The sequence below is a fragment of the Neopelma chrysocephalum genome, unplaced genomic scaffold (assembly GCF_003984885.1).
Source record: "Neopelma chrysocephalum unplaced genomic scaffold, ASM398488v2 Primary Assembly neopelma1_103b, whole genome shotgun sequence".
Taxonomy (NCBI): Eukaryota; Metazoa; Chordata; class Aves; order Passeriformes; family Pipridae; genus Neopelma; species Neopelma chrysocephalum.
In genome coordinates, this window is record NW_020897767.1 from 4,978,671 (window position 1) to 4,993,833 (window position 15,163).

A 15,163-nucleotide genomic window follows, 5' to 3' on the forward strand; every position below is an offset into this window, starting at 1 on the left:
TAGACTTGTATGTCCATGTTCACTATATTATATATTCAGACTCTATATTAGTTCTTTAAGACTCCTTTTTGTTTTTTTTTCTTCCTTTTTTTTTTTTTTAAGGTGTTAGTGCCATTGAGGTTGTGGTACAACATGGCCTGGCCACACCTGAAGGTCTTACTGTAGATTGGATTGCAGGAAACATATACTGGATAGACAGCAATTTGGACCAGATTGAAGTAGCAAAACTAGATGGCACTCTGAGAACAACATTAATAGCTGGAGCTATGGAACATCCAAGGGCTATTGCTTTGGATCCCAGATATGGGTAATTATAAAAACGTTACTTTTTCTTGTTGCAAAGTATTTCAAAGTGAGAGGTTTAAATGTGAGATTGATTGGTTTCCTTTTTTGCTGTGAGTTATAATTTATAACTTATCTTTAGTAGTTCTTGAAAGTATATTTTGAGTGATAAACAATCCATTATTGGTGGGTCTTGTCCCAGTGAAAAGGGTTAAAAAAACGTACATCAGGAGATACAGATATCTGCTTGTTGGCAAATTACTTCCCTTGCCATGTGATTGTTTCATTTATTTTTTTTTAATGTGAATGATAGTAACTGGAGCCTTTGGTCTAACCTTCCTGTGTGGTTAATGGACAGATTTAAGTGTTCTCCAGGTGATTCATCTCACTTAGAGTCTGATTTTTTTTTTTTTGGCATGGCTATAAAAATGTAGTTTAGATGTTACTGGAAGACTAACAGTTGAAGGAGGTAAATCCACCTTTTGTATTTGGTTCTCCATCTTTAAAGTAGAGATAATGTTTGACAGCTTCTGTCAGTATTTTTTCTACCTGTTCATTAGGGATATCCTATAAACCAGAATATTAGGTGATAGTCAATAGCTACATCCTCTTCTCATAATTATGATGCTTTCAGAGAAGAAAAAGAAATAAACAACTAAACAACAAAAACAACAAACCACCAAACACAAATTAAATGTGGTAAAAAATAATACAAATTGTGAGTTTGCAGTCATGATATTTAATTTTGGGAATATTTAATTTTAGGATTTGCTGGGCTCTGTCATGTCTTCACCGAATATTTCTTTCAGAAACAAAGCTGTGAACATAAAAATAGGTAATGGTCCCATATTCTGGCACCTGAGATCTCTCTGGGACCTAAATTGTGAATTAGGATGTACGTGCTTTAAATGAGTAAGAATATTGCCCTCTCAACTGAGATGGTAGAAAGCTCATTTACAGAGTGCATTGCTTATCTATAGAGATCTTTAAAAAGAGCCATCTTGTTGGCAGAAAAATTGGCAGAGAAGTTGTTCAAATTAAGTGGTTGGAAGGCAAAAAAAAAAAATCAAATCACCCCTCTTGCTGAAACTGAAGGCTTAATCTACCTCTTGAAAAACTGGAAGCAATTGATGCTACATTATGTTACAAGTAAGAAAAGAACAAAATCTTTGAACACAGATAGGAATAGCTCCTCAGTCTTTTCACAAATAAATGTGAATAAACAAACACTGATGATTCAAAGCAAAGGGCTCTGTTAGGACTGCACAAATCCTGTGTCCCAATAGAGGTGTGACTCCATAGCTCCATTCCAACCTGGAGTGAGGCCGAGCATGTGTTCTCAGTCTACACATGCACAGATGTATTTAAAATAAACTTTTATACATAAAGATGTGTGTCCACATGGGTCTACACAGGCAGAGAAACTCAGCACTGAGACAAACAGCATCGTGTGGTCTTATCCTGTTTAACCTCTCTGGCTGTTAAGGTTGAAGGTCTTTTAGTGGGAAATATGAAAACTTGTCACAAGTTTGGTTACAGTCTGACTCTCTGCCATTAGCTCTTTACAACTAATCAGAAGTTTTCCTATCAAAGGTATTATTTTCCTTTGACAAGTAAAAAAGTTTGTGTGGTGTTGAAAACTCAATAAGCTAAGAACAGTTAGAGTGTATTTTTGGCCTTTTGGTGACGCTGCTTCTCACCCTTAACAAGATACTTCTTTGGTAATACAGGTGAAAACTCTCCCTTATTGGAAAAACACTGGAGATAGTACATAACTGAGGGAGCCAAGCATACAACACAGTTTTTCAGTTTTCTTGGGACTGATCTGTATAAAATTTGTTGATCACATGCCAAAATCTAGGGGTCTTCATTGGAACACTTAAAAATGGATAAAAATCTCTGGTTTAGCCTGTTCCTTGATCTCTGCTACCTCAAATCACCTTTCTTCCCATTCTCCCCTCCCCATCCTTCTCATTTGTGAATTGCTTTCAGAGGCTTTCATTATAATTTCATTTAATGGACTGGGTTTCTAATTATAGAGGGAAGAAAGACAAGCTGTTACTTGTATAAATGGACATGAAAAAGAGAATTAAACTCCTAGCTTTTAAAAAACTTTCTTAATTTCATGATTGCTCTAACACTAATGATGAAATATTACCTGCATGTTACCCTTTTACTTCAAGGAATTTATATAGCTGCCCAAATTGATCTATGTTTTTTTCCTTTAATTTAAGGCATGTAAAGACTTGAACTATTTTTCCAACTACTGTCTTATTAAACCATTTCAGATTATTCTTGTTGCTTTAATATTTTCTTCTATCTCTTTTCTTTTCCTCTTCATCTTACAAGGATTCTGTTTTGGACAGACTGGGATGCAAATTTTCCTCGCATTGAATCTGCTTCCATGAGCGGAGCGGAAAGAAAAATCATATATAAAGATATGGATACTGGAGCCTGGCCTAACGGCCTTACTGTGGATCACTTTGAAAAAAGAATAGTGTGGACAGATGCCAGGTAAAGTGATAAAAGCTTTCTTATTGTCTGTGTATAAACCCTTATTCTTGCGTGCAGAAATGTGAAATGCACTGTAAGTGGAATGTAGTTATTTACATCATGGACATAAATCGGGGCAGGGGTGAAGCCTCTGCCCTGACAGGTCTGGTATCACCCATGACTCCTGGCTCCCTGTTTGTCAGAGAACAGTTCCCACATGTCCTCCCTGACACTTATCCATGGAGAGCCCAAGATAGTTAACAAATTTTTTTTCCTAAGTTCATCTGAAACTGATTTTCCTGTTGTATTTTTCACAGCAGAGAGGTAAATTTGAACATTATACAAACAAGCCAGTTAAATTATTAATATGAACTAAATAATCTCTGAAATTAATGATTGCACTGTGAACACCCTTTAGACTTACCAGTATGTAACAGTAATGTTTTTATACATTTTGACCAATTTCATAATGGTTGTGTGATGTTTGTTTTATTTTTATGTAACCTTAAATTTGGGGGTATCTTGTAGGTCGGATGCCATTTATTCTGCACTGTATGATGGAACCGGCATGATAGAGATCATACGGGGTCACGAATATCTTTCTCACCCTTTTGCTGTTTCTTTGTATGGGAGTGAAGTTTATTGGACAGATTGGAGAACCAATACACTGGCAAAAGCCAATAAGTGGACTGGCCAGAATGTCAGTGTAATACAAAAAACAAGTGCTCAGCCATTTGATCTTCAGATCTACCATCCAAGTCGTCAACCACAAGGTGACTCTTTATGGAATAATTAATTATTGCTCCTATGAGAGGGGGAATAGATATTCTTTTTATATATAAATATCTGTATTATTTGTAGAATAATTTATTATTGTTCCTATGAGGGGGGAAAATAGATGGTTTTTTATATATAATTATCTGTACATGAGTTTTTCTTGAACTGTTGTATTCAGCACTAGATGAAGGAAGGTGCATGGAACCCATGTGCAGAAGGTTGCATGGAGTTCATAAATATATATATATATATATCTTTTATATATATATATGTACCCTGAAAAATACCAATGCTGAAAAAAGAATTGAATATGTATTTTTATTGTGAGATATAACAAAAACAGTCACTATTTTGTTACATAATGTAGGAAATAAAAAATACCGCTGGAGGATGACCACCAATGAGTTATAGAATTTCCCAGGTTCACTGGATAAATTTCAACTTTTCTGTCAAAAAGTTGATGTTACTAGAAACTATTTTAAAATTCATCTCATACATACTTTTTTTTTAATATTGAGAAACAATATTTTGTTTTTCTTCTCACCCAGGGTTTGTAGCACTCAGTAAACCATTTAGACTTTTATGTTAGTAGGTTCTGAGCAATCTTGATTTGAAAACATTAAATCCTGTCAATTTTATATGGCTTTGTAAATGTCTTGAAATCCAGTTCTGCATCAGTTATGCATAGAAAACTATGGATAAAGCTCTAATGTAAATGAGTACCAGCAAGTAAAATTCTCCCTGCACACTAGTAGACAAAAGATCTGAAGGATGTTCCCTAATAGCACATGTGGAAAAAAGGAGAGCAATGAATACAACTCACTTGCTAGTTTGTGAAGCTTGGTGATAACTGTGATAAAGACTCACAGTGACCTCCTCATCTACCTCACATCAGGTGACATAGAACCCCAGGATCCATTTTTCTGATGGCTTTATTTTAAAATAATAATGAATGTATATTAAAGAAGAATGTTACTGGTTTACAGTGGATGCCAAGTTCCTTGGACTTTGTTACTTTTTGAAATAAGCCTCTTATTTCTCTAATTTTTAAGAGTTTACTTTTTAGGGCAGTATACTGCCTTAACAAAGCTGTCTGACTTCTGGACAGAAGAATATATTTGCCCAGAATGGGAAAATAACAGGTGGTGTAAATATACACCTCTGCGCACCCCTTTCAAATAATGTACCTTTTGGACTTGTTTTTTTGGTTTTGAGGGGTTTTTGTGGGTTTGTTTGGTTTGGTTTGTTTTTCTGGGGTTTTAGTTGGTTGGTTGGTTTTTGTGGGATTTTTTGTTTGGTTGTTTGTTTGTTTGTTTGTTTGGCAGGGAGGGGATTTAGGGTTTTTTTTGTAATTAGTCACTTCCCAAGTTTTGGGATTTGAGGAACTCTGTTCCATATTTGGTGTTTTTGGAGTAGCAGTGGAGTTCCCATTAGCCTTTTCTTGCTGTCAGAAAAAGAACAACTATTTTCTGTTTGGACTGGGGCCAGGCAGCATCTTTGGAGAGAGTCTATAGCCTAGGGAGACATCAGTCAGTATTCCACAGTCACAGATATCTTGGCCTCAAGGCAAGTAAAAGCTGTAGAAGAGTTTTCAGCTGTTATTTTCCAGAATAAAGAAGTTCAAATATCAAGTTGTGTAATTGCAGCTTTTTTTTTTTATGGTGTAGAAAACACTGGATTCTGATTTTTTGATTGGCCTTTTGGGTTTGCTCTAAATTATTCTCTTTCAATGGAAGAAATTTGTTTTTTCTTGAATCTCCAGTACCTTGCTTTATTGGAGCTAGAGAAAAATGGTGATACTATGCTGTAACTTCTTATTTTTCTTTTGAATTTGTAGCTATTTTTCAATAAATGAACAAGATATCGTGCAGGTTAGAATCTCAAAATAAAATTAACAGTAGATTTTAGATTCCAAACTGACAGTATAAATATGGAACTGAAGGATGAACATTTTTTAGTTTAATCTCCACAGATCTACATCTGGGTCACCTATGTAGGTGAAAGTTTATTAGCTTTCAGTATATATCATGCAAGTTATTTTGATTGAAATAAAGTAGAGCAGAGCTAAATAAATTCCTGTAGCCTCAAGCAACAGTCAATGTAGGACAGATGCTAATTTAAGGTAGTGAAGTTGCAGTGAGATATTTGTATGGATGGTAAGTTCATCTGTCAGGAAACCACAGAGGATTATGGAGGCCTTCTTACCTAATGCAGAATATTATCAGGAATATGAGCTTGAGACCCACTCATCTTCACAGAACCAAAGCTGTGTGTCAGGAATGCTGTTAACGAAGCAAACACAGGGTTTCTAAGAAGAACATTTTCTTTCAACTTGCTCCATTATATTAGAAATCCACTTGCTGCCAAGAACAAGGTCTTCTATTTTAGTCACAAGAAGTTGTACCAGGAGATGTACTAAGGATAGTGATAAGAGGGGTAAATATAGTGCATTGAAAGGATCAGAGCTTGAAAACAGAAAGCTGTGAATTTCTCACACATTCCCCCCCTTTTTTTTTTTCATTTCTCAAGAGTATTACTTTGAATTAAAAGGAAAAACAAAAAACCAAACATGGACATGGAATTAGTTTCCTTTCTGCAAATGATTTTTTTTTTTAAAAATCATAACAAGCAGTATAACAACTGTTGAATATAAAGTATATTGGTACCACTGGGCTCTTTTGTAATTAAAAAATGAAAAACATTGAACTCCATAGCACTCCTTTGTTACAATATTCTGTTGAGGCCCAGATTGCCAACTGTTTGAAATAAATAACTTTTTACAGAAATGTAGCTTAAGTGGGTAGATTTAAAAAAATTTATTAGTTTAAGATTTTATCTCAGCCTTGTGTTCATCCTTTTTTACTTCAAAACCTGAACAAAGTGCTATATGTATTATAAATCATGGAAAATACATACAATTTTTCTGAGCTTTAAACTGGGTTCCTTAGTGCCTTGTGAAAGTTCTATTTTTGTTTCAGGAGTTATAAATACAATCTCTCCTCCCATTGTCTTAACTCAGCATCCTGTCTTTGACAGTGGCTGATCAGGGCCTAAAGGCAGGTGTGGACCTGGGGAAAGACAGCAGCCATTCTCCTCCCATACAGTCTTCCAGTAGCCTGTAACTCAGTGATTTTTCAACCTAAAATGGTATTTTTGTTCTTTAAAGTCTTTGACTTATTCTTCTTATATGAATTCTTCTAGTTGACATATTGTGTGCAACTTTTGGGGGAGGTGGTTCAGGTGTGTAACTGTTCACCATGTGATGAAGGAGCTCATTTTGCTTGTTTTGACCCCAATAGTTGATTAACCAGAGCTTCAGAATTACCATAAAGTTATCGTCCTCAATACAATGGCATACCATGAAGAATTGTGCTAACTTTGCCCTAATAATGTTCTCGTTTATTTAGCTTCATGGTAATACATAGATTTTTGTTAGGTAGTATGTTAACTAATTATTGAAGTGAATGATTACAAACTGGAATAGAAATAGCGATTAGAGGAAATAATTATTTATTTTAGAACACACGTTATCTGATCTGTCCTAACCTGTGAATTCCCAAGATCAGTGCTAAAATAATCAGATGTAATCAGGTGGTATAAAGATTTTAACTTGGCTGACTGCAGCAGGAGGCTGTTTGGCCTTATGAAAAGCAATGCTAAAATTGTTGAAACTGAGCAGAGGATTAGATCTATAGCTGGTTTTAAATATGAGTGGGAATTGATTGTCAGCAATTTAAAAGGACCCTTTTGATGTAACTCTAGTGCATATATTTGAAGGTGTGGGCAGAATTTAATCATGTTGTGCCTCATTTAAGTATAAGATCAAACTATGTCTCGCTAACCTGATGCCATGAAGGGACAGGTTCAATATGAAGTTAATGGGGAGGGTAAGTTGGTCCGCAGTGAATGAGCATATTGAGAGGTTGTCAGAGTAACTGTTCATTTGTCAGCTGGTGATGGGATGTCTGAGGGGTTTTTTAAGGGTTACTGGTCAAGAAAAAGAAAGGTTTTGTTTAAATAAAATTGGAGAGCAGTCAAGAAGTAACATGATGACAGAGTGATGTGTACATGTCTGTGCTCAGCACCGTAAGAGAAATAAGTTGACAAGCAATCAGCAGTGGAAATCAAATAATGCAAAAGGCTGGCATATTGGTGAAAGTGCCAGTTCTGTGGGTTACTATGATCAAAAGGAATATATTGCTGGAAATGATTAGGAAAGGAATAAAGAAGTATAGACAGCGAACTGTGGTGCTGTATAAATCCATATTACTCCCACATCTTGAATACTGTATACAGATCATATAAAAACTATTGAGAAAACTTGACAGGCTGATCAAGAGTATGGGAAAGGTTTTGGTCTGAGGACAGGTAGGCTGATACTGCTTGAAATACAACTTATAGACAGGCTTCTGTCTGATGGCAGTCTGTGAAATCATAAATGGCATGGAAAAGGTGAATAAGGAATGGTTATGTGGTTATTCACAATAGAAATAGAAGAAAGTATTAGAATCAGCACAAGGAAATAAAAGCCAAATTTTTGAGAGTCAAAGCAATAACATATCTATGTGCCTTCGGGAGAATTAGTTTTTATTAGAAAATAAAGAATGGGCTTAGCTGTTATTCAGTGAAAGCAGTATGAATATGAAAGGAATATGTAAATATGTGCTGCTAGAAGTAATTTTTAGATTATGATAGTTTGCTCCCAGAGTTGCTCATTCATGTGGAAACAAACACATCTGCTTTAGAACACTTCTTTTTCCACCAGTTTTATATTCCATGCTGTATGAAGGGAATTGTGATGGGAATTGTGATGTGAACAGACAGTACATGAATTGTACTGACTCCTCTTTGTGGATACTTGGAGCAGACTGGAACCACAACTTCAGTGGAGAAGAACAAAAATGCACTACTTGCACCAAAAGACAAGTTGTATTTATTATTTTTAGGCCCTAAATAAATCATTGTCACAGATGGCTATATGCATATAGAGAAGTTGAGGTTCCACAGGAAACACTGTTTTGTGTTGTTGGCAAATAAAATTAAAGGAAATTCTGTCTTACAAAACATACGACTAAATTTTAAATCTTGCAGTAGCGATGTTAAAAATGTCAAAAAATTGCAGGAGGTTGAATCACTGGATGGTTTCCTTAGATCCCTTACAACCTAAATGATTCTATGATCTCCTCCACAGTATTGTTAGAAGTCTGAGTTATGTTTCCTTTCTGATGACTTATATTTACTAGTAGTGCATTAATAATTATTATCTGTGAAGGCTCTTTGAACCTTCTTCAGTGTTATTTCCTTAACTTCATGGTTTTTGTCTTCCACACAAACTTGTGAACTTATCAAAAGAGATCACCCCCGATTTTCTCAAATTGGTACTATAGATACAAGAAAAGTGATATTAAATAGACATCTCTGTATCGTAGTTTTTGGGAAAGGCAGAATCAAGTACAGTCATCCCATGAGGATAATGAGGTATTTACAGTCTATTGGCTGCCAAAGAAGATATTAAATCATTAAGCAGCAATAAATATTTTTAAGCTTATTGGCCCAGACAACGTTTTGTGGGAGGTTTAGGAGACCTGACAGAGAGGATATGGGATGCTGCTTTAGATAAACTTTTGGAACAGCAACGCAAACTGAAGGCTGGCAGAGTGCTGAGTGGCCTCCTGTGCTGCCAGTGCTTAAAAGGGGCAAATGGGATGACTTTACAGAAAAGATGGAAACCCTGTGATTTTTTTTGATAGAATCATGATGGAAAGAATTTCATTAACCAGTTTAACCAGGGTTTTGAAAGTTTCATCCTTCCTGTAGTACTGGTTAGACAAGTAAGTAGTTAAAGGCTTCAGGAGTTGGTGGATAAATTTAAGGAGGCACTGAGGGGAAAAAAATGGTTCCATGAAGCAAACTTTGATTTTTGTCTTCAAATTTTAGTGCTTGACATAAATTTTTTTTGCAAAGAAATTCATACATCAGATTTCTCTAGTTGTCTAATTATTTGTATTGCAGGCTAGCACAGTGCTGGAGGAATATATTCTAAACTAATTGGTTTTGATAATTATGAATTTGTCTTTATGAGTCAGTCATTCCCACTTTCCATCAATGTTAATTTTCAAAGCTTTTTTTTAGTAAAAGGCAAAATCAGCATTGCTTTCTGTTTATGCCTGAAATGTCTCTTCAGCAGTACTCTGCAACTATGTGTGTATAATAATGAATAAAGATAGTAAGAATGGTTTCCAGGTTTTGTAAGACTAACAGGTCTTCTCCAGTCAGCTTTTTTCTGCTCTTTAAAGCATTTTTAGCACACCTCATTCAATCAGTGAACTATAGTAAACTACTTGTGGAAAGCTACACTTAGGAGACGTTTTTCTTTAAGAAAAGTAGAAATACTTTGCCATGTCTTTTTTCAAGTTATCTTTGCATATTAGATTTCCACCTAATATTCTGGCAGAGAGATCAAATTGAGAGTAAACATTGAATTTGCCGAAGTTCATATCAAATTCTAAGCTTTGACTCAGCTTTCACAACCTTAAATTGTTTTTCAGGTCCTTATCATGTTAACATTTTTTAATCCCATGTGTCCTTGTTAGGATTGTAAAATTCTATACATTTAAATCTTATGAATAGGCTGCAAAATTAGTATCTCCCTGGGAAAATTTTATCCAGTGTCTTCATGAGGTTACAGTGATAAATTTTGTGGCTGTATTAACAACAACAACAACAAAAATTAAAATACATGTTCGTGGACAAGAGCTGAATATCAGCCTAGAAAAAGTGATTAGAGCAGAAGCCCAGTTTATCACTGAGGTTGGGTTTGTCTTTTAATAGAATATTTACCACTTTCTCACCAGTGTAGCTTATACCAGTGTGACAAACCTTAATTTGAAAGGGTGTTTTTACTTTTTGTGTTTCATTATTCAATTTTAGCTTCCAATCCATGTGCTGCTAACGAGGGCAGAGGTCCATGTTCTCACATGTGTCTGATCAATCACAACAGAAGTGCTGCCTGTGCCTGTCCACACCTGATGAAACTGTCTTTAGACAGGAAAACATGTTATGGTAAGTTTTCCCCCCAAAGCCTGACAATTGTATTGATTTTAGAATTTTGGACTGGACAAATTAATCTTAAACACAATCTCTGCAGTGCTTTTTAATGGTATGTTTCAAAGGGGCATCTACATTTTGAGAATCAATAACTTACTCTCATAATTGAGGTCTGTGGTGCGTTGATATTTGTTACCACAGCCATTTCTTTGTGCTGCTTATGTGTGTCATATGTTGGTAAAACTTATCTCTGCAAACCAGAAAGCTTTGTACTCTCGTGTGCGTCATCTGAAAATTATGAGTCAGGTAAGCTGAATAACAAAAAGATGCTTAATAGCTTAAATCTCTACCTGTTCTAGAGTTGCCTTGGTTTCATTTTCAAGGATTAAAAAACAAAGAGTAAATGTTAGATGTGCAGCCTTGCAGGGGAGTTTAAAAAAACAATTACAATAAACACTTTTAAGCTATAAAAGCCCTCAAAATGTCAAATAATTGTGTGTATTATCTGTAAAACCTTGTAGTAAATTACTCTTTTCAGTGTTGATTAATAACGTTTAGGAAATAAAAAAATAATATGTTGTTGTTTCAAGGATATTGCAGGGGAAAAAAGTTACTTTTACTGTTCCTTCGCAGGCATTTGCTCCAATAATTTAGACTTTTGAGATTAAAAAGAGAACTTTGTTTTGCTTTTAATGTTTCATCCTTTTTCTTTAGTGAGGGTGTAAATTAGAAGAATCAGTTTGCCCTTTTTGTTCCACGTGTTTGCCTTCCACTGCTTCCACACACATTTGTTGTTTGCAAAACTTCCCTGTTCCACTGAATCCCTGTTCCCCTGAGATACCAAATGTTAGTGTCTGATCTGATGTGCAAGTAAAACTATTTTTTTGAGTGGACTAGGCAGGGCAAACTTTTTATAAAAAACATTTCAGCATTTCTTTCTTACACATTCATAAGATTCATTTAGCAGAGTGGTAACACCACGTCCAGCTTCCAGAATTATTATATTTTTCCTGTGATTTTTATGCTCTTTACACATTATTTCTCGAGGCTGTCACTAGGCTGCAGATTTTCTGGAGATGTTTAATCACTGATATAAACACTATTTACACATTTGTAAAATGATCTCAAACGAATGACTTGAATTCCTGTTAGAGATGTAAAGAGGATGATGAATAATGTTTTCCTTTTTTTCCAACAGAAAGAAAGAAATTTCTTCTCTATGCAAGGCGTTCAGAAATAAGAGGGGTGGACATAGAAAACCCATATTTCAACTTCATCACAGCCTTCACTGTTCCTGACATTGATGATGTGACAGTCATAGATTTCGATGCTGTTGAGGAACGCTTATACTGGACTGATGTGAAAACACAGACCATCAAACGTGCCTTCATCAATGGGACTGGCTTAGAAACCATTATTTCAAGAGGTAAATGGCATAGCATTGAAGTAAAAATAATTAATTCTAGGTAAATGTGAGTTGTAAGCATGCTAAAATATGGGCATGCAAGTTCTCAATCGGTGTACCTTGCACTGGTATTGGATAATTGATCTAAACAATAAGCAAGCAGAATTAATTTCTTTAGGATTCTAGTTCATTTTATTGATTCATAATTCAATTTTATGTAAACAAATTGGGATGTAATTTTAACATTGATTTTATACAAGATTGAAATGTGTAGTAAAAAAGGGAAATAATATTTTCAGGAGAAGGTAGAATAAAGATAAAAAGCAGGAGAAGCATAATATCCTGTCATAGCTTTTCATTGAAGCATTTCCTATGTCCTATGGATTTTCTATGTCCTTTGGCTACCTGTGCTGACCTAGCAAAGAAATTAGCTCTGTCAGGGCTGTTTTTCCTTTCCAGTCCATGTAGATCTTTCAGCTTTGGCACCATTGGTGAAACATGCGATATGGTAGCATTGTAATTTTGGTGATACTGGTGATACAGATTTTTTTCTGTACAGAATACGTTCAGAAGTACAGAGATTTAATGAAATATAAAATCTACACCTGATTGCTTCAACCCTATGTCAGTAGCTCTGGTATTAAATTGGTACAATTCCTTGTCCTTGGTGGTGTTTGTTTGATTGTTCATTCTGTCTGAAGGGAAATTTTACTCACTCTGGTTCCCCAATTGTTAAATGTATGTTTGAAGGGGAAGAGGAGAAAAGAAATAACTCAATTGTGCAAGATCAGACCTTTTCTGATTTTGTGAACAAATAAATCAAATAGGTTATTATCTGGGGGACTTTGGAAAGTTAATTAAAGCTCTGCCCCTTGTGTCACTTTAGAAGAAATTAGTTCTGTATTAGCACATTTTGGGAAATGATTGGACCAATATGGCAATATCCCCATTTGGCTATGCAGATTGATGAATTCATTTATTTTGTGTGACTAACTTTTTTTTTTTACCCTGCTGTCTCAGAGACAACTTTATTAACAATTAGACACATTTTCAGTCCCAATAATGAGAACAAGGTTTACAGTGCCTCCTAGAGCTCTTTACATCAGGTATTCCAATGCCCAACAGAGAGACTTGTTGCTTGCTTTTTTAAATTGTAGTAAAATAAAAACATTGTTTAATATAGAAAATATATAGTAAAAAGTCAGAAAACTTGTCAAGGAACTTAATGAAACATACTATATGTGAGTTTTTGTTTATCAGCATTCTTTCATATTCCTTTTATTATGGTAGCTTCTGTGGTGGAATTTTTGTGGGGTTTTTTTTGCTCCAGATGTAACTTATTATATAAAAGTTTGCAAAATTACAAATTTTTCTGGCACATCAAAATATTGTAAATACTATTTATTATGTGTAAACTATCTCATTTGCTTACAGTTATATTTTTATACTTCTTATAAGAACATAAGAAGCTTTGTAAGCACATACAAGTGGAATTCTCACTGGATGAAGTCTTATGCCAATGTCACAAAGATGCCAAAGTCATACTGTAATCTTTTTAAGAGTATGAAATGCTTATTTTCTAGTTTCTCCAACCAAAAAACCCAGAAGGGCAGAGTATCAATTTTAAGTGGGTCAAGGACTATGCATTTGGTGTTCTCTGGAGTTGGCAAACTTCCTAATGCCCAATCACAACTCAACCTTATGTCCATGCAACCAGTCCACAGCCACATCCATGTTAGTTTGTCAACTATAATAATTCTGTCAGTGGAAATCACCACGTTAAGTTGTCAAAAAAAGTGTATAAACAATGAACTATAATGAAATCTTTAAATCACCCTTGGCCTGCTCCTTGCCTACAAAGATGAGAATAAATATGACCCAGTTCTGTCTCAAGGCAAAGAGACATTGATATCTAGAGCTTGAGCACAGACTTTATACTCAGTATTTAAGGCAGATATTAACATTTATTAACATTTCTTTTAATACCTTGCTAAAGAAGACTGTCACATACAAAGACACTGTGAAGCAACCAAAAATTGATCATCTTATGTTTTGCTGCCTCAGCTGCTCAGTCAAAGCCCAAAGTGGAATGGGGAAGAGAATCAGAAGGGTAAAAGTGGGAAAACTCATGGGTTGAGATAAAAGCAATTTAATTGGAAAAATAAAAACTATGAGCACGAGCAAAGCAAAATAAAGAATTCACTCATGTCTTCCCATTGGCTGACAGATGTTTAGCCGTAGTCAAGAAAGCAGAGGAGTAACTTGGAATCTTCAGAAATAAACCCAGAAAACTACTTCAGTGTTGTAGCTACTTCTGTGCCATAGAACTGTTCTTGGACCAGTGGTTTTAGTTCAGATCCTTTGTACTGAGCCTTCCTGGTGCTGATGAAGGAATTAGATTTTTAAACTTCAACATAACATTGTTTTAGAAAGCCACCGAGTAATAAATGCTTTCTTAAGTAGAAAAATACAATGCAAAAGTTCCGCATCTGTCTGATTATTATATTTGGACAATAGATTTTATGCTATGAATATTCAGTGTGATTTTCACGTTCATGTTTTTATTTCAAGTGTATCAGGCCCAAGAAGAAAAATTAAAGTTGTTAATTCTTGGCAACTAGTGAATAAATACATCTGAAGAGAATATTGAACAATATTGTTAACAAACTCTAGAAGAAATTATTCTTTCTTTTTCCCCTGAAAAATAAGACTGAAAATAATCCAAAAAGAAAATCAAAATAGCAACTGCTTTCCCTTTTTGCAGATATTCAGAGTATCAGAGGTCTTGCAGTGGATTGGATATCACGTAATTTATATTGGATTAGCTCGGAATTTGATGAAACACAAATTAATGTGGCACATTTAGATGGTTCCTTGAAAACCTCAATCATCCATGGAATCGATAAACCTCAGTGTCTTGCAGTTCACCCAGTAAAAGGGTAAGGTATCTGCGGTTTTAATAAATAAACTACAGTAAAGCTAGTCAGAAGATTCTTCTTCATTCATATTTTGAGTTTGCCCATTCTGTTTTCTTTCAAACTTAAAGTAAAAGCAGGCATTTGAAAGATTTTTTGCTGAAAATTTCTTACCTGAATGCTGGTTCCTTACCAAAGCTGTTGATTAAATCATATAATCACTGGTTGTACATTTTGCCTCCTC

General features: G+C 35.0%; 1 protein-coding gene across 7 annotated transcripts in view; it reads left to right on the forward strand.

Moving 5' to 3' along the window:
• Positions 1-15,163, forward strand: part of LRP1B (LDL receptor related protein 1B) — a 677,950-nt gene that overhangs the window by 477,794 nt on the left and 184,993 nt on the right. For all 7 annotated transcript variants that reach the window (XM_027695895.1, XM_027695888.1, XM_027695892.1 and 4 more), the window contains 6 exons: positions 103-307; positions 2,632-2,796; positions 3,304-3,548; positions 10,483-10,614; positions 11,798-12,025; positions 14,769-14,943. In XM_027695895.1, coding sequence (XP_027551696.1) covers positions 103-307; positions 2,632-2,796; positions 3,304-3,548; positions 10,483-10,614; positions 11,798-12,025; positions 14,769-14,943 — 1,150 coding nt within the window. The remainder of the gene's footprint in view (positions 1-102; positions 308-2,631; positions 2,797-3,303; positions 3,549-10,482; positions 10,615-11,797; positions 12,026-14,768; positions 14,944-15,163) is intronic.